Source organism: Lissotriton vulgaris, chromosome 6 (genome assembly GCF_964263255.1).
Source record: "Lissotriton vulgaris chromosome 6, aLisVul1.2, whole genome shotgun sequence".
NCBI classification, from domain to species: domain Eukaryota; kingdom Metazoa; phylum Chordata; class Amphibia; order Caudata; family Salamandridae; genus Lissotriton; species Lissotriton vulgaris.
The window spans coordinates 648000160-648020567 of NC_141694.1; the positions used below are offsets into that span (position 1 = coordinate 648000160).

The window sequence follows — 20408 nt, forward strand, 5'->3', positions numbered from 1 at the left end:
CAGAGCCTCTAAGTGCAGCTTGGGCCCAGCCTGGTGGAGAACCGGGCAGACGCCAACCCTGTAAAATATTCATGCCCGGTGTTCGTAATGACAGCTTTGTTAGTGATAATACGACCGAGCCGAGGCTCCGTTAACCCGTGGTGCGCAGCCAAATATTTTATGGAAAGTTGTTGCCACAATGCACCGCCTGTTCACTTTAACTCGCGATTATACGGTAACATTATTTTGTTATCGTTCCCTTTCAGGGTATTGGTTATTATAATGGCACTATTTTCTGTCATACTGGGAGCTGGTAATTGAGCGGACAGTCAGTCCTGTCTCCCTACCCATCCCGCTCCGTCACTAGGTCGAGGCTTTAAACTAAACTAAACAAGTTGTGTGCAAGATTCTGTGGCTGGTTTAATAAGGCACTGCCGGCGCCCGACACAACCCACTGAACGGGACAAAAGCAAGTTCAAACAAAGATGGCATTGGCGTGCAGTCTACTATTTGAAAGCATCAGCCACTCGAAGAGTCTCTTTGTTTCCGCCACACACTGTTCCACTCAGTGCTTTCTGTACTTTTATAGACACACATTTTTGTGCGGTGCCATATCCAGTCTTAAAGCCACGCACCCCCCCAACAAGGCCTAAAAGACACTGGGGCTGAGGTGACAACACCTGGCTGCTAGGAAGGGTGCTTCTCTTATCCCCCTCCCAGCCCACAATAGCCTGAGGTGTGAATGGCACAAAGGCCACAAATCAGCCCTCTCAGCGCGTATTCACACCCTCCTTTGTTGGCCCCATAACCTAAAGACCAAAGCCCAGCAGGGGATGACACTGCTACTTCCCAGGCAGGCCCCACGAAGCAGGGGGCCGAGGCAAGAATTTGCCAAAGGCCAGAGCAACACCGGGGCCCCAGCCTCAAATTACAGCAAGTCAGGAGAGAACCGTGATGCTGGCGTCTCATTAGAGTGCCATGGCCTGACGGGGCATGAGCAGACCTGGCCTCCCATAGACACACCAGACGCACCCAGTGGCGTAGACCTAGTTGGGGTTACAACATGCTTGGATCGAGTGGGAGCTGAGGCAAGGGTCTCTTGGGAGCCCACTTTGGTCCTGTTCATACTTCTTCGTGTGCTCTCCGTGAGGTGGTTTGCACTATGGGTGTTCGGTTGCCTAATTCTCATTTAGGCAATGATGGCACAAGCACTTCTTCTCTAGTTGCTTCTTGACTGACACCTTCGTGCCCAATTAACTTCCTTTACTCTTTTCTCATTTCTTACTAGCTGTTCTTTTAACCGCTCTCATACTTTGCCTTTTTTTGTAAACAATCGCATTTTAATAGTCAACAGCATAAATGTTGTTTATTACTAATAACTAAAGTAACTTCACAAAAAAGGTATGTCAATATTTTAAAAAGTGTGCATCCAATCCGAACACAAGGAAATAAAGTGACTCTAAGCTCTTCTACAGTCTTTCTTATGCCTGTACCTCCTAATTGTCTTCCTATCTCCTTCTCAACCTTTCGACTCGTTGGCTTCTCCCTCTTCATCTTTTGCAGTCATTTACTTCTAGACTCCTTTGCCTTCTTTTTTATCTTCTTCTCTTCTTCTTTCCCTTCCTTCGATACCCCTGTTCTCCCTCTTGCTTCTTTCATCAACGGCTTTCGTCTTCCTCCCCTCCCATACATCTCTCTCTCCCTCTCCCTCCCCCTTCACTCCTCCTCATGACATGTGTGCTGCTGCCAGTCGCTCCATTTTCTTGTTTGTTTACATGTTTCACTTACACTCACTTGACTCGGGCATGTAACTTTCCCCGAGACCTGCAAAGAGACAAGCAATTAGACTCGGATATGTGTGTTTGGGAAGCCTACCAGGCTGCTTCTCATCCAAACAGAGGGAGGAGGAGGGGGGGGGGGGCGGCCTCTGCCAATTAATGAACCGGTGTACAGGAGCCAAGTGAATCAGATGCGCGTCGGCCCTGCTACAGACCAATCTCCTGGAAGTTCTCCGCGCCAGGGCCTCAGGTGCGCGAGCGGCAGATGCTGCCAAGCGAATCCTTCATCCTTTTTCATCAAAAAACCTCTGGTGCGAGTCTGGTCTAACACGACAAAAGCAGGGTTGGGGAATGGTAGTGTAACCAGATTGGTGTCACCCGGTGCGGTCCGCACCCCCCGCACCCCCTAGTGACGCCGCTGTCCCTTTATGAGCTATGAAAGCTCCTTTTGTTGGTGGCACCCCTCGGGCTGTTCTCATCAGAGGCGCGACAGGAGACACTCTGCTGCCTTTGTCCAGCGAATGCGGGGTGTGGGCTTCTCTCTGCTGTCCCGCGACCCTGCTGGCTTAAATCCGCAGCAGTGGGAGGACATTCCTCAAGGATAGTTCTTTTTTGTGCTCCTTTGGCTCCCTCAAGTGGCCAAGCGGAGCAACAAATATGTAAAAAAAAAATCAGTGACACTCGAAATATGTAAAAAAACAGTGACACTCGGTTTAAACCAGGTCACCTTAATTTCAATCGGTAGGGTATTATCGTTTACATTCGGTTTAAACCGAATTCCGAACAGCCTAGATATAATGTATTGAGTCTCTAGTTTGCGAAGCAGGGACTCTCTATCACCTCCCCTCCTCTGGGGAAGAACACAATCTATCACATAGTATTTCAACAAGGAGGCATCTTTCCCATGGTTCTTCTCAAAATGCCTGGCTACAGGTTATGTCGTATCTGCATTGGTGATAGCACGCAGATGCTGTAGAATTCTCTTGTGGACTTGTGGCCTAGTACTGCCCACATATCTAAGCCCACATGGGCATTCTAAAACATAAACTGCAAATTTAGATTTGCAGTTTAGTTTTTGCTTGATTTTGATTGGAAAAGGGGAAAGTGGGGTATTGACCTCAGACTTGCTGATACCGTGTTTGCAGGCTTTACAGGTAAAGCACATCAGGAAACCCTTGCTATCCTTTAGCCATGATCCTGTGATCACCTCTGGGCTGCTCGACACCAGACTGTCTTGCATTGACCGGGCTTTGCGATAGGTAATGCTAGGATATTTAGGCATAAAGGGGCCTATGACAGGGTCACTGGATATTAAGGACCAATTGTCCTTGATGATTTTGTGGATACTTTTATGTTGGTTACTGTATCCAATAATCAACCTTGTCTCCTCACATGGTCTAACAGTGGGAGGCCCTTGTCGTTCAACTCCTGAGCCCAGGAGTGCTGACCTGTCATTTTTGTTGTCCCTCTTAGTAGCACTATCTATGATTTCTGACTTATAGCCCCGTTGAAGGAAACGAGCCCTGCAGTGGGATTGTGCCAGCCGGCATTCTTCCTCACTGCTGCATATTCTCCTGATACGGAGCATCTCCCCATAGGGGATACTCCGTATCAGGTGTGCTGGATGATGACTACCAGCGTGCAGCAGTGTGTTGCCCGCTGTGCACTTGCGGTACAGTTTGGTATGCAGGCTACCATCCTGGACAAAGATTTCCACATCCAGTAACACAATGGATTGCTTACTAAGGCTGCTGGTGAACTGGATATTGAGGTTATTGACATTCAGTTATTTTATGAACTCGCTCACCTCAACTTCAGTACCATCCCAAACAAAGAACAGATCATCTATGTACCGTAACCAGAGTTTTACCTTGGTGGTCATGGTGGCAATATGTTCCGTCATAAGGACCTGCTCCTCCCAGTACCCCATGTGCAAACAGGCGTAACTGGGAGAGAAGCAGGCCCCCATTGCCACACCCCTGGTCTGTAAGAAAAGCTGGTTAGCAAATAGGAAGACATTGTTTTCTAGACAAATGGAGATCATGTCTCACAACATTTTCGAATGTTCCTGGAAGCAGGCTTCTCTCTTCCCAAGAAAATGTTGAGTAGCTTTCAGTCCATCAAGATGGAATATGCTGGTGTATAATGAAGTGACGTCCATAGACACCAGAATATAATTGGAATTCCATCTGAAATCAATGAGTCTCCTAAGTAGATCACTTGTGTCAAGGATAAAGGAAGGCAAGCCTTTTACAAAGTCCTGTAAGAAAAAATCAATGTACTTGCTCATATTCTCCAACAGGCTGTTACATGCAGAGATAATGGGCCTGCCTGGAGGCTGCTGATAGTTCTTGTGTACTTTAGGAATGAAATAAATAACAGGAGTAACTGGGTAGTCCTTTTTAAGAAATTTATATTCATCCATAGTCAGCAAGCCCTTGCTCCTCCAGGCAGAGAGTTTGGAATAGATTTAATTCCTGGCCTTAAGAGCATCCTGCATGGTGATACGCCTGTAACAATCCCTGTCGTTGAGTTGTTTAAGGGCTTTTTCCAAGTACATCTTACGTGGCCATAAGACCACGTTGCCTCCTTTATCAGATTGTCTTACAACCAAATGTTTATTTGCCTTGAGCTTCTTTATAAGTTTGTGGTACTCACTGTCCCTGTAATTGTAGAGTTTAGTTGCATTAGCATTCTTTATCTGCAATTCCTTCAATTGTGTGGTGACACGGTCATGAAAAATATCCACATTGTCTTTGATCATCAGAGGATAAAATTTAGATTTAAGTTTGAAAGGTGTCGGACATGCGGCAGGAAAAGGTTCACCTCCAAGTGCTGTCTGACTGTGTGAGAAAGGGACTCTTCCTTCTGGAGTTCCAATAGTTCTTGTGTTAGGACTGCTCCTAAAGTGGCTACCTCACTGGAACCACTGGGTACAATGTTGGCTGAAGCAGCGTCATGAACCCCAATCGTTGTATTAGAGTCTACTGCTGTGCGTGCAGCATAGTGTTTGCTCAGTTTTAATTTTCGCACATATTTGAACATGTCTATCTTAGTAGTAGCATAATCAAAGTCTCCTCGTGGACTATATGTTAGTCCTAAAGCTAAGATAGAAGTTTCTTTAGGAGTCAGAGCAATATCAATAAATTAATGACTGCATGAACATTGGTATTGGACTCATTAGTAGATTTTACTGCTGTGGTTGCGTTGGCTGCGCCTTGTTCCACTGCCATCTGGAGCGCGGCTTCCTTTGTCTTCCTCCTGCGTTCGCGGCGTTTGTTGCTTTTCCGCCTCTCTGCGAGTTTCCTGTTGTCGCGCTGGCGGCGGCTACCTGGGTTCCAGAACGCAGGGTTAGTTTTCGATCCTGCTGGACCATTTCCATCTCCTACGCTGGGGTGAATTTGCAAAACCCCGACCGTAATTGGCGCCTAGCTTCCGTGTCAGACTCACTTTCTGGTTGTGAGCTGTCCCCTGAGATCGAAGACACCTCAATCTGTCCTGTATTTGCTGAAGTGCCAGTACTGGTGTTGGTGGCAGGAATATCATTATTTCGGCGCTGTTTGATGTTGTCATACCTTTTCGCGAACGTGAAAATCTGGCCGTTTTCATAGTCCAGTCTGTCGCTTGAAACTTATACGCCTTCCTCTTTTTAATGACATCTTCCTCTCGCTTGAATCTTATATTCATTTCCTCTCTATATTTAGTGAGTTCAGGAGAGGGAGGAAGTTTGTCAATTTCAACATTAATTAGGGCAATCTCATCCAATAGCTTAATTCTATCACTTTCAGTATACTGGATGAGTATGACCATTAGGCGTTTCGAATTTTCAAGGTTACATTGCGCCCAGTCAGCTAGCATTTGTGGGTCGGGTTTCTCATAGGAGGGGGCTAGTAAGATGCGCAGTCCACGCGGCACTCGCCCCACCTCTAGGTAGCCCGTTAAAGAAGTATGCTTCCACCACTTGGATTGTTCACTTTTGCTGCACTTTTCAAGTCGTTTAAACAATTCCTTTATACCAGTACTTTGTTCAGGCACAGAATTTGAACTTGAGTTTGGAACGGACTCCCCAGCCGGGGGTCCGTAAACATGCCCCTGGACGCCTCCACACGCCCCCTCAACGTGTCCGCGGACATGGTGTGTGACAATGGGCAAATTACTATGGGCACAAAGCAGTCGCACTCCTACCGGCAATGCTCTTCGGAGTCGACTCAGCTACTCCACACAGGGGATCCTGCAGTTAGTCCGACGCAGCGTTGCTGGTACTCGCACGGTGAGCTCAGGATTCCCGACCAGCCGACGCTGACCTGATGCCCCGAACTGCTTCCGGTCTTTCCTCAGCACGCCTGCAAACAATTCCGCTTTTCCCTGGGGCGTGGCGGCGTCTCCTACACGGAGATTTGAAAATGTTCCAAAGAAACGATGCTTCTTGCCGCGGCTTGCCCTAAACGTGGAGGGGTCTCGCAAAGTCCGGGGAAGCAATCCCGGATGTAGATACGAGGTATGTTGAATTCCCAAAGTCGGCAAGCGCAGCAAATGTGGCCACACGAACAAACAGGAACCAGCGAGACCCAGGAAGGTGCAAATGTTTCTTTTATTTAGATTTTAGCCCAGCACCAGTCCGCCATGACGCGTTTCGGCTAGAGATAGCCTTGATCACATGACAACGTCACGAGGGCATATATATAAAAATATAATTCAATTGCAGATTAGCCCCTTGAAGACAAGCCACAAGAAATTATTTCACTCGCATTTATTCTTTTCATCACTTGCCAGCAGACGAACTGGAAGGTACAGGTCACATTAAGTCTTGATAATTACCAGACGCGTTTCAGGATACCAACACCCTTTCTTCAGTGGCTCAGGCAAGGGAAATGAATGCACTCTCATATTTTGCACTTTTAACTTGTTACCTCAGTGGGTGTGGCTTCTGTGCAAAGCTCTCTGGTTGTTGTAGTGCTTTTAATAATTGTTCCTCTTGTGGGGGAGGCTTTCTGTCCCAATTTCCGCCTATTGAAGTATTTTCCCAGTGGAAAAGTGAAAATGACTCCTGTCATCTGCCCTGCTTTACAGTGATGAAAAAACGAGTTCCAAGCAGCGTCGTTCTGCAGCGCGCTGCTCACCTTCTTTCCAAGCTGCAGGCTGTATTCTAGAGCCTGCATGGACCCGCCTTCAGGCGATGGGCTTGTCCTCGTGGCTGGGCAAACGCCATAAACATAATTCAATTGCAGATTAGCCCCTTGAAGATATATATATATATATATATAAATATAATGTTCCCCAAACTATGTAAACCCGTACATGGTGCGATCAGAGTACTTTTCTAATTATGTGATAACTTACTTTACTTTTCCACTACTACCAACTATAGCCGTAACAATTTCCCATGAAACAAATACAAATCAATCAATTCATAATAGTGTGCTGCAAATACTGTATTCAGACCTCATACACAACCTACACACTTTCCTATTCTGCTGATAGCCAAAGCAGCATACCGTTCTTTCTCTGTTCAATACACAAAGTAGAATTACTAATTTATCTGTTGGTTGGGAATTTCCCAAAAATGTTACAATGATATAACTATGTTCAAATTACAACATTAACAAGTGGTTTTAAAACTTCTAAGTAGCCATGGTGAGGCACGCTTGAACTATAAGGCTAAAATCATTTCTGGAAAGGAGGACATGTTCTGTGAATGGTATTACACACCAACGAGGTTGTACGAATTGAGAGCTGGGTGCTATGCAAGTGTGGGCGGTCAATAGTTCATATATTCTGGTGCTGTCCCAAAATGATTGCGTATCAGGAAAATGAAATATTGGACAAAGCGCTGCCAAGAACTCCGGCTTTCTGATGCTCTAGACAGACTTGTACTTCAGAAAAGAGAAACTGATGAAGAATATTTTCTCAGGAGGGAATACGCAAGTGGCATGTACTGAGAAAGATGGAACTCCCAGCGATACATGGTAGCACCCAGTAAAGCACTTGCAGGCCTTAACCAGAGATAGGACAGTTTTGAATTGCTATGGGCATCACCATCGGAGTTTCTCTCGCAACATTTTTTTAGAGCTTCCATGCCTGTGATACAAGATGAAGATATTGGCACAGGACTGAAGGTAGGATCAAGGAGGCAAGATAAATCAGAGGTGACAATGAAAATGCTGAAAAGTAGGTAGCTTGCTCTTGTGATAGAGGCTCATCAGGAATGGAGCTCTGGCTCAAGGTTGATGAGGCCGAAAGTGGTGAGGTAGGAAGTGGGAGGTTTCATAGATTGGTTCGATTTACACATACAAAAAAAGTTATAAAATCATATGTTGAAAGCAGTTATAGAGTTACATACATTTTTATATGAAGTTTCCTTTGCAACGCCTTCTTCAGTTAGAAGCTCCTCATAAAGGTCTAAATCTTTGGATGGTGCACACTGTTCAGATGCATTACCTAAGTAAATACACAAGGATTAAATCAGGATTTTAAGGTCATTTTAAATGAGACACTCAGAAAAGTAAAGATGTCAGAATGCTAATCGAAACTGAGAAAAGGTAACAAAATACAGATAAAGAAAGAAAATGGTTTCTTTCAGGGCCTATCTACTTAATTGACAATGCACAAATTCTGCAGCATTGCCAATGTTTACACTGTCCCAGTGCTCTATCTTGTCTGCGACAGGACTTTTACTTACGTAATATTTTTGTTTCAACCACTTATGCTGGAAATGTTTCCCCGAATTCTCTACACTTTAAGGGATTTCATTTTCTTATGTTCAGCTCTATTTTAAAACAGAATAAACTATGAATATAAACACCCCTGGCACCCTCCCCCTTCGTGCTTCTGAACCAGACTAACCCAATACACCAGTCTTTAATACATATCATCTCCATTCCCCGACCTTTAATAAATAAAATCTCCGTTTCCCAACACCCCGATTCCAGGGAAACTAACTAATGCTCGTGGCCGAGCCTCTAACATTACTAATACAAACATTTTTAAAACTTTTGCCAGGGCACACGCAACATCTAAATACTCTATGTTCAACAAAAGTACAAGTGCTTCATTGCGATGATTTATGTTGTATTTTATGAAAAGCGACTTTAAAATCGAACGACGATACCTGTTTAAATGGCAACAGTCAATTAAAAAATGGACATTAAAATGTTGGGACTGCAAACCACATGTGCAATTATTCTCTGCATTTAAAACGTCTTCACATTTTTCAGCCCTTATTGAAGTTGTTTTGCAATTAAAAACGATGGCTATGTGCACTACGTTCTTAAACTCTTAGAATGTCTAAGTCTCCACCACACTCCTTTATTCTTTCCTACTATTCACAAATGCATATAAGCTTGCTCTCCAATAGTAGGACAGGTGGTCTGAACACAACCGTTTACAATCGGCCTTTCTTGACTGCAGGATCTGACAAAGATTTGTATTATTATTTCAATATTGAATACACTGAGGTGAAAAGCTAATTAAATTAAGTTATAATGGAAAAAAGCTCCAGAGTGCGTGGTGATGGGAGCATGATTAAAAAGGAAAAGTTAAATTTAACTAACTCAAAAAGTGGAAAACCCCTACAACAGTTACTGGCATAGAAACAGGTCTGGATTATAACAGAAAATGTCTTTTTGGTTACTGGTGAGTTTAGGTACTCAATACGCGGATCTATTAACTTGCTAGTAAAAACACAGTAGGAAAAAACATAAGATAGAGTATCTTTTCATAATGAATTAAGATGGATGCGAGACTATCTAATTTAGTAAATGCAAATCCCCTTTTTGCCAAACAAGAAGTTTAAAGTTATTGTAAATATTTGTGTTTGCAATCACCATAAAATAATATATATATGATATGAATTGGTTTTTATAGAGCGCAGCTTACACTCCATGGAGCATCTTGGCGCTAGTCATCACGTGTCACAGATGAGAAAGAGGGAGAGCTACCTAAACAGTCCAGGGGAGGGGGGAGAGGGGTGAGAGTCGGGTGTAAAGAGTGAAAATTAAATTAACGCTAGGCAGAGTGTGTCAGTGGCCTTGAAAATCCATGTTTTGAGGGCTTTTCGAAATAGGTTCTCTGAATGGATCAGACGCATCTGGGGTGGGAGCTTGTTCCAGGCTCTGGCTCCTAGCACTCCGATGGATTTTCCACCTTTTGTGGTTAGTCTGAATCTGGGGACTGTCAATAGGTTTAGGTTGGATGATCTGAGTGACCGGGAGGGAATGTATCTTCCAAACCTTTGAGCTAGGTATGTGGGGCCCGACTGGTGGAAAGCTCTGAAAGTGATGAGCAGAATTTTGAAAAGCACTCTCTTGTGGATGGGTAACCAATGCAGGGTTTTAAGTGCTGTTGAGGCAGATGATTTCCTGGGTAGTCTTAGCACTAGGCGGGCGGCAGCGTTCTGAACCATCTGCAATTTGTGCAGAACAGCTTTGTTGGAACCTGCATAGCTGCTGTTACAGTAATCTAGACGGGATGTGATAAGGGCCACTGCTACCGTCTTTCTGGCTGTCAGGGGGAGAAAGTCAAAGAACCTTCTGAGGCCTTTGATGATGTTGAAGCAGGACCCTGCCACAGTGCCTGCTTGTTGTTTGAAGGATAGGGCTTCATCAAACCTTATCCCGAGGTTGCGGGCCGACGTGATGGTGTTGGGTGGGATTTCGGCATCTTGGGGCCACCATTTATTAGGGGAAAAAAGGTTGTTTTGGCCAAAAGGGAGGATTTCAGTTTTGCCTGAATTACATTTTAGGTGGTGAGTTCTCATCCATTCAAAGGTTGCAGTGAGACAGTCTCTCAGATTGTCTTCTGCTTTAGTTGAGTTGTTGTCCAATACCAGGAAGAGCTGGGTGTCATCCGCGTAGGATATCGTACTGATGTTGAAGGATGTGATGAGTTCAATCAAAGGGGTCATATAAAGGTTAAAGAGAACCGGGCTCAAGCTTGAGCCTTGTGGTACTCCTGTTTTTAGTGTTTTTTCATCTGAGCAGTGGCTGCCTAATATGGTGACTTGTTTCCTATTGTTTAGGAAGTTTTTCAGCCATTTGAAGGCGGTTCCTGCTAGCCCCGATTCTGCCAGGCGGCCAATTAATACGGGGTGTGAGACCGTATCAAAGGCCGCCGACAGATCGAGCAGGATCAGGACGGCCTTTTTTCCTTGATCCAGTGCCATCTTAAGTGTCTCTACTGTATGTAGAAGGGCCGACTCCGTGGAGTGTTTTGCCCTGAAACCTGCCTGGTTGGGGTGTAGGAGGTGGTTTTCCTCCAGATGTTTAGTCAGCTGTTTGTTTACTGCTGCCTCAGTAAGTTTGAACAGCAGTGGAAGCAGCGAAATTGGGCGAAGGTTGGAGAGCGTGGTGGGATCAGCTAGGGGCTTTTTCTGCAGTGGTTTTACAGCAGCAAGCTTCCATTCAGATGGGATGGCGGCAGTGGCCAAAGAGGAGTTTATGATGGAATTTATAGTTGGATTGACCGTGTCTACCAAAGTGTGGTACAGCAGTGGGGGGCACGGGTCAAAAGGGGAGCCTGATTTGCTGGAGAGAATGGCTTGTCGAGTTTCGTCGAGGCTGATGGGGGTAAAGTTTTTTAGCTGAGGCTTACTGTTGGTTAGTCCTAAATTATCATACGGGGGGGGGGGTCTGGAGAGTCTGGGAAGTCTTTGGTGAGGTTCAGTATTTTCTGTTCGAAGTAGTTTGCTATGGAGTTACAGAGTGCTAATGAAGGCGGTATCTCTTGCCTGAGGATTCTGGGGTTCATGAACTCATCAACTATTTTGAATATTTCTTTCTGTTTGTTGTTGGACTGATTGATTCCTTCTAGGAAATGGTCTTTTTTGGCGCTTTTTATCATAGAATGATATTGTTTCCTAGCGGTTTTATAGGCAAGAACTTCCGTTGTATCATAGTTATGGCGCCATTTCTTTTCAAGGGTTCTGACTTCTGTACGTTTGATTTTTAGAGCGGGGGAGAACCAGGGTGCCGACTTTTTATTCTGTTTTTTCCTTACTTTTTCTGAGTTAGCAGGACCACAGATGTCTGTGACCCATTTACAGAAGTTGTTATAGTCAGTTTCAGTACACCCGGTCAGGGACGGTTTAGATTCCTCTGCGATGAGGTGCAGATTGGGTGAGTTGGCAAGTTTTTTCCAGTCTTTCTGTATCGAAACATCGATTTTTAGGTTGGCAGTATTAGGTCTTTTCTTTTTGATGGTTAGTTTGAAGGGGATTAACCAATGGTCGGTCCAGGTTTGAATCAGGGGAGATTCGACGGTTAGAGTTTTGATGTTGGTACAGATGCAGACTAATATATGGCCTGCTTTGTGTGTGGGCATTTTGGTCAGTATTTCCAGCCCCAGGATATCAGTTAGGTCGTTAAGCCATATTGCATTGGGGTCGTTTGGTTTGTCTAGGTGGAAATTTAGGTCACCTAAAACTGTAAAATTAGCGTATTTCAGGGTAAGAGTGCTGAGTGCATCTTCGAAGCTTTCGAAGAAGCCGCTCTGAGGTCCTGGGGGGCGATAGATTAGGGCTCCCGCAAAGGTATTCTCCTCATTTATCTGAAAGCAGAAACCCATGCTTTCTGCCCCTTTTACGTCCGAGAGTTCGAACGTCGAGCATTTCATAGAGTCTCGGTGGATAATGGCTAAGCCACCTCCTCTCAGTTCCTGTCTATCGGTCCTCTGAATGAGGTAGCCTTGGGGGACGATTTGGGCTATGATCGGGTTGCACCATGATTTTAGCCAGGTTTCCGTTATAAATAGCAAGTCAATGTCATTCTCTGTGATAAGGTCATGAATATGCTCCCCATTCTTACATATTGACCTAGCATTGATCAGAGCTCCTCGGAGAGAGGTCGCGCTTTCCATCATGGCTGACTGTTTTTCCGGGGTGAGGAGTGTTCTGCAGATGTAGCAGCATGCAGGTCCTAACCACTTCTCAGCGTCAATCCTGTTGTGGCAGTGATTTTTGTCATGATTTAGGGCAAGTATCTTATCTCTGGTGTATGTAGGTATTTGATTTGTACATACCGTGGATTGGACGGCATGACAGGCCCTGGGCCCGGCCGAGGCACGGACGGGCACAGACGGACTTGCCTTAGGCGCGCCCGCTGCGCTTGTCCGCTGCGCGTCCGGTAGAGACACATTTTTGTAGGGACAGGAAGCGAGGAACGGGTGGCGTGGCCTCGTCAAGGGGGCGTGTCCGCGCTTCGCGCCGGTAACGGCGGGGGAAGCCTCTCTGGGCTTTTGAAGTCCGAGTCAGCGCTAATATCCGCTGCGCGGGTGCTTCTAAAGCGTGGGTGGAGGTAGGCGAGTGAAAAGTAAGTAGCAAAAGGTACAATTCAAAGTGACTCAAATTTTTAAAAAGTAGCTGGCCTAGCTCCCGGCTTCCGCCTCAGGAGACACGAAATGGTTCTGGGGTCGCTTGTAATCAGCGGCGCTTTTGTAGCGCGTTTGTTGTGGGCGTGGCCTCATCAAGGGGGCGTGTCCGTGCTTCGCGCCGGTGACGGCGGGGGAAGCCTCTCTGTGCTTTTGAAGTCCGAGTCAGCGCTAATATCCGCTGCGCGGGTGCTTCTAAAGCGTGGGTGGAGGTAGGCGAGTGAAAAGTAAGTAGCAAAAGGTACAATTCAAAGTGACTCAAATTTTTTTAAAAAGTAGCTGGCCTAGCTCCCGGCTTCCGCCTCAGGAGACACGAAATGGTTCTGGGGTCGCTTGTAATCAGCGGCGCTTTTGTAGCGCGTTTGTTGTGGGCGTGGCCTCGTCAAGGGGGCGTGTCCGTGCTTCGCGCCGGTAACGGCGGGGGAAGCCTCTCTGTGCTTTTGAAGTCCGAGTCAGCGCTAATATCCGCTGCGCGGGTGCTTCTAAAGCGTGGGTGGAGGTAGGCGAGTGAAAACTAAGTAGCAAAAGGTACAATTCAAAGTGACTCTCAAATTTTTTTAAAAAGTAGCTGGCCTAGCTCACGGCTTCCGCCTCAGGAGACACGAAATGGTTCTGGGGTCACTTGTAATCAGCGGCGCTTTTGTAGCGCGTTTGTTGTGGGCATGGCCTCGTCAAGGGGGCGTGTCCGTGCTTCGCGCCAGTTATATATTTACTTGCTGTTCCCTGATACCCAAGTGTACTATAATGATTCTCACTATAATTTCAAACATCAGAATCTTTTCTCTGTTGCAAATGGATCATACAATAGATTTAATAATATTCTAAATAACTTTGCTCTATTAAAATATTAATTCCCTGCAGTTGACACACCTTCTGACGCAATAATATATATCTGTTACTACGGAACAGAATTAAAACCATAGAGTTATCCAAAGTTAACGGACTGCCTTCATTTCAACATCTAGTCTGTTGTCAGTCTCTATCGTTACAACACGAACACTGTCTATTCGGTTGGTTTTTATAAATAAATTAGCAAAATGTATAAAAAGTCTTTTGCCTTTAGAATCTGACAGGAAATACCTCTTTTAAATAAGGCAAACTATAAAAACAATTTTATATCGACTAGTTCTATTTAGATATTGTCTGCGTTACAACTCCAGCTTTATTTGAACCATCGATGTCGTTTTTTCAGGAAATAGATAGAATTGACCCTTATTCGAGCATTTAAATAGCAACCGCGGGAAACACTTGATTGCTTCCCTGCTATCCGGAAACCGAGTTCCTTTTCGTGTCCCGCGTCTGGTCTGCAACATACCAACAAAATACACTGTGAGTGCGGGCTAGTTTAGAGAGATTCAAATATACGACAAACTTGTAGGTAATAGACTTTTAAACGCAATACCTTACTATGTTGCATTTTTTATTTATTTTGCAGTGGGAGCATCGAATGCGAGCCCCATATCTGGCGATATCTTATTAGAGGTATCCCGTTGTGTAATCCAAAATAAAGGTAATTTACAGTGAATATACTAAGAAAATTCTTAAACCTTAAGTCGAACATTAAAAATGCTCCGTACTTCAGGTTTTAAATATTTCCGTTGTTTCCTTTACTAGTTAACCTCTTACCGATTTTGGCAACCAGGAGGCGGAGCTCATTGTGTTATTATTCCAAGTAATATTCTTTAGGAATATAGAACCTCTACCTAGTTAACATTATTTGTTTCGGGTTAGTGACCTCATTTACTTTACTTGCAGTTTGCAGATTATCTTGTCATACTGTCACTGCTTCTGGAAACTGTTATACTTCATATACTATCGCAAAGGTAATTATACGAAAATATACGAAATATATCCTGTGACAATCTTGCGAAGCAATTTTCAGATAGGCCAAACGTGATCTAGTAAATACTACCTGATTTGGTTTAGAGATCGTACCTATATCATTTGCAGTATGCAACGTGCAAATTATCCTACTATTACTGCCACTGTCTTTGGAAACTGATAAATCGCATTTTTTCACATAAGTAATTAAACAAATCTATTATTTCTAGTAGGCACTTTACGATGTAATTTTGAGATAGGTCACTTGAGTATGAGTCCGCATACATAATTTAAAATCCGTGATATTTAATTTCTGATCTGCTTCTAAACATCGGATGCTCATAAGATTTCAATACAAAACAAGTGTAAACCTGTATCATTTAACAAGCCGCTGATAAAATTAATCCGTTTTATAGTCACCTTATGCCGTATTGGAATAGACTGTATAGACTATATATAGGGGAAGAATAAAATGAATATGGTTACTCGATAAGGATGTTAATATGGTTCACCTTCTCTTGTAGATTTATTTACAGAAAACTTGATATCTAAACTGAACATTACCAAGCTGATTAACAGGAGCACATGATCAAAACAAGCTATATGGAATTATTTAGATTCAAGGCTCTTTTTTAAAAATCGTAAGTTTTACATTTGTTTCATTGTTTTCCTTATTCACTAGGTTGACAATAATTCACTTATTATTTGTATCATCCTATATGGTTCTTTAGTTCAAAACAAATCTATTTGTCACCTTTCAGTTTGGAATTCCTTAATACAGAATTCTACCCTCTTATCAATAAGACAAGTTGCTCCACTCTAATATGCTCATAATTACTTAAGAATATATGAGTTATGCGCCTTACCATTTACCATATTTATTGTTGGCCGTTTTAAATCGTTTTTCCCCCCCCAACACTCATTTCATCTAATGGGTCTCGCATCTATGAACTTCTTATAGGTAAATGAGCAATGATTTAAAATGATTTTGCACTGTTCATTGATTACGAAAATTTGTCTTGTAGATTATGTGTAGTAGGCCGGTTTGAGACACAAAGAGAAGTTTATATAATAAAAATTTGGTGGATACTTTTGATGTTTTTTAACGTGTTATAGATTATTTAGAATGTTGTTAAACTGTATAAAAATAGTATATATTTTATATCACTATCTCTTTTAGGCATTTCGTGGCTACTCCAGAAAAAGGCGCTGGTCGCCGAAACGCGCGTCGAGAACTTACTTATGCCACTTTTTAAAATTATATTTGTTTTTTGTTTATTGTATTTTATAGTGTTGATTTATATGTATGTAATTTCACTGCTGCAATAGGAAACCACTTTTTAATGTATTAATAAATTCCTAATCATTGAACTTTTTGGGGGATTGTAACCTTTTTCTCTCTCCTGTGTCTATTACTTCACAATTGTTAAGAATTTGTTGCCTAGGTTGTTATATTTCTTATGGTACTCAATACTGTATCATACATACAAATTGTCACTCATCATTGCATTCATGTGCACGTGTATTCATCCACCCAATGACCCATTCTCACAGTTATACCCTCACTCGACCATAACGCACACAAACCCGTGCATATGCAACATACATTAAATAGAATACACATAGAAAAAAGTGCTACCTTGGAAATGTGGTATTCATGGGCTTGCGGTTAAGAAAAAGAAATGTCACAGGCAGGTACTTGCAATCAAGAATAAGTAAAAAGCCAAGCCCTCTGACCATGGTGTGGGTGCTTCCAATGGGCTTTAAATATTTGAGTCTTCTTTACCGATGATGGGCGTAGGGGATACAACTCTAACCACCAACCTCAGTTTGATGGTCTTATCCAAAAAGGTCAAGTTCTGGTCCTCCCTCCTGCTGTCCCTATTGGGTTGCTCAGCCATCTTTAAGATGGTTTCCCTGCCCAGACATCATCAGCTCTAGAATTACCCATTTCCAGTGCACCAGACCTTTTTTTTAAGGTCAACGCTCTAGTTTGCTTCTTGCTAAGGAATGGGTCATTCCCCCGGATTTCCCTCGATAAATGTTGCCGGCATACCATTGGAGCAGTGGAGATGTGTGGCTCAATGGTTAGAGCGGCAGACCCTGATGCAGAGGTCTGGCCAGGGTTCAATTCCCGACGCGGCAGGGTCTTGGGCTCAATGTCCGCGGACTCGATAATTCTCGCCTCGGTGCCTACTCTAATCATGGGTCCCACTCTGCAACTCTGGGCAATAGCTTGCTTAATCTCCACAACGGCCCCAATAGCGCTGGGATGCCTGGCTTCACCTTGGGGGTGCCCAGTAGGGAGCACCTCAGAGGGAAAGCCAGGAAGCGTTCCACAGCGGTATACAGCCCCAGGATGCCCAGAGATGGGGCAGCAGTGCGCTTTACAAGTATATTTACATTTACATTTACAGGGGAATAGCTACCTGGCATCCTGCTCTACTAGAGGGCTGTACACCTAATTGTGACTGATTGGCGGTTTGAGGGGGGTTTAAGAGAATGCGGCCTATGCGACTGTCTAGACAGGTTTTTTGGCTCTATTTCGGAGTGATGAAGACTTTAAACTTGCTCACATCCATCATCTGTATTCTTACCTTGTGTTGGCCCTTTTAAGCCCTTTTTCCAGACCTAGAAGAGAATAGCTGCTTTATATGATGATAGATCCCTTATTCTTGACTCTAATCCATCTATTGCCTATTGGCTTTGACATAATTATGTGTCCTTTCATTATCCTGCCTATAGTAGAGGGTGGATCCTGTGGTCCTGACTTTATATTACACATTGGTATGGTTTGTGTAGGTACTCTGACAGAGCTAAGGTTTATTTCATCCTTCTCAGGCCTACAAGGCCTAGAACTAGAGAGACTCCATTTTGCTTTCTATCCCTGCAGAGCTGAGATGCTTGAAGGGGAAAGGTAATATTTTGGTTTTGAGCTGTTGTTCGCCCTAAGCGAACCAGAGAGAACCGGCCAGAGCTGAATCTAATCAAGAAGTGTCCCTGGGCTCAGGTCTCTAGACGAAACAAGCAGCTGATCACTGTGGGAGCGTCTAGAGCAAGGAGCCCGGTGCATGGACCTGGTGGGAGGAGGCTGCTGGCTGGAGCTTTCCACTAGAGGAGAGGATTCCATATTAGCGAATTGCAGGAGAGGAGGAGTGGTCAGTTTGGTTCTTGAAGAGTGGAGAGTAGGATGTTTGCTGGAGCTGCAGAATACAGTTCAGTTCTATTGGTTTTCTGGAATGGAGAAAGAAGGCAGATGATTGCTGAAGCTGGAGAGAGCAGTCATATGAACAAAGCTTGAACTATCAGCTGGGGCTGCCAGTTTATCAGGATGCATTAAAGCAGATGGAGGAGTTGAGGCTGTCAGCTGAAGCAGTTGAGCCAGAGGCGTGAAGCTGTGGTGACGGAGGGAGAGACAGAGAGCCCTGATCCTACCAGAGATAGAGATAAACCTTCCTTCTAATAGGCGAGGTAGTCTAAACTAGTCCGCTTTACACTTACACCTTAATCTTGTCTTTATTCCCTAGGCTATTGTATGTCTAATCCTTTTCTTTCAGCGGTGTGTTACAGTTCCTGCTAGTTACAGAGACCCCGCAGATAACATTGTCCCTGTTATATGTCTGATCCTTTTCTTTCAGCGGTGTGTTAAAGTTCCTGTTAGTTACAGAGACCCCGCAGATCTGTGTATGAATCCTTTTCTATTGTTATTGTAATAAAGATACCCCAGTTCTTAGTGAACCAGTGTGCATGTGTTATTCTTATGATAAAGCTAGCCTTTCTTCTAACCAGATGCTTTAGCAACTGATGGATCAAAAGGAAATAGGAGCGTTTAAATCAAGGAATAACTCTTGCATAGAGTGTGTGTCTATTGTTCTTAAAGCACAGGTAACCTTTCCTTCTAGTCAGGTGTTACAGCCAGAACAGATGCTGCCCCTGATCCGGTAAGTAGCCACTGAATAATTAGGGAGAGAGAGGAGCCCTTGAGCTAGGGAAATAGATAGACACTAAGTGATTCGGCCATCCCATAATATTATTGTAGTAGCGAACCCTTAGTGAATAGTGAGAGATACTTCCCAACATAGAGAGAGAAAGCTGAAGGTATTCATAGGAAAGTGATAGTCGTTGTGTAGCGGCGTTAGTGAGAGCACTGATTGTGGTCAGTGTGTATACCCGCAAGATTGTGGCTTGAGAGAGCGCCGGGGGGATACGGTGTGTAATGAGATCGCCTCTAGGGAAAGTGGCGTTAGTGAGAGCATCAGGTGGAAGCCTGATGTGTAGGTCCGCCGGATTGTGGACCGGATGAAAAGAGAGCACTGGGGCTACAGCTCAGTGTGTATGGCACGCCGGATTGCGTGTCGAGTGAGCACTGATGGTAATCAGTGTGTAATGGTAAATAATCAGAACTGCCCCAGGGTAGATTAGTCTGGACCCATGTGGTCGCGAGACTATGAGGTATGAGTGTGGTGTAGTCCATGGACGTCCTTAGTAATCAGTGAGTATTCCTAGTAATCCCTATAGATTTAGTGGTGTTTCTGATGATATGAGCTTGTCTATTGCGAGTTCCCCATCCTCAGGTAGGTACCCAGGTGCCTGGATAGATGGGTCCTGAGGAGGGAGGTGGTTACGTTCCGGCTGGGTTGGAGGTGCTCCAAGGAGCTGATCCCATCTGGTTCGAGAACCCGGTCGTTACAGCGACAGAGGGTGACTCATGGGTTGTAGTAACCTCTCTCACTTGCTTTATAGGGGAACTATCTCACTCACATTACTAAAGTAGTGCTGAAGATCCGAGTGGACGCGGCAAAATTCATGGGATGGGCAGGCAGACTTACCATGGAGACTGTGGAGAGGGGCTCGGATCCCACAGGTTGTAGCACTCCAGGGTTTCTCAGGCTGGGAAATACCAGATATTTCCTTGCTGTGCGACGTGGTTCACAATGGGTCCTAGAAGTCCTTTTATCCTATCAAATGCACCGCACCCAGTTTTTCCGTACCTCTAACTCCGACATGCACTAGGGTGTTACTTACAGTCTTTTCTAGCCATACCAGAATCCTGCCCCCTGGAAGCTGAGATATTACTTTCTAATATTAAGGAACATAAAGTATCCTTCATTTATCAGACTCTACTTCGTAATCAACCTGATCCGATGGTGGGGGTGAGGGCACTGTAGAAGCGGGACCTGGTCCACATGAGGACTAGAATCAGGCAGTGGCCGCCCCCAGGGAGGCAGTGATAGCCTCACAGTTCCGCTTGATTCAACTTAGATTATTGCACCGTATATACTACACTAGAAAATGTCTACTCAGTATAGGGCTAATTGTGACAGGAAGTTGCTTGGGCTGTAATGACCCAGATGGCGACTTGACACATATTCTGTCACTGTCCTGCTCTTTCACTTTTTTGGAATGTAGTGCTAAGCACCCTAGAAACAGTACTGGATTGGACAAATCCCAAAGAGCCGAAATTGATCC

The 20408-nt window shown here is 44.4% G+C and overlaps 1 protein-coding gene across 2 annotated transcripts in view; it reads right to left on the reverse strand.

Moving 5' to 3' along the window:
* Nucleotides 1-20408, reverse strand: part of CASP8AP2 (caspase 8 associated protein 2) — a 231082-nt gene that overhangs the window by 158642 nt on the left and 52032 nt on the right. For both annotated transcript variants that reach the window (XM_086926647.1, XM_086926646.1), the window contains exon 4: nt 8098-8195. In XM_086926647.1, the coding sequence (XP_086782773.1) occupies nt 8098-8195 (98 nt within the window). The remainder of the gene's footprint in view (nt 1-8097; nt 8196-20408) is intronic.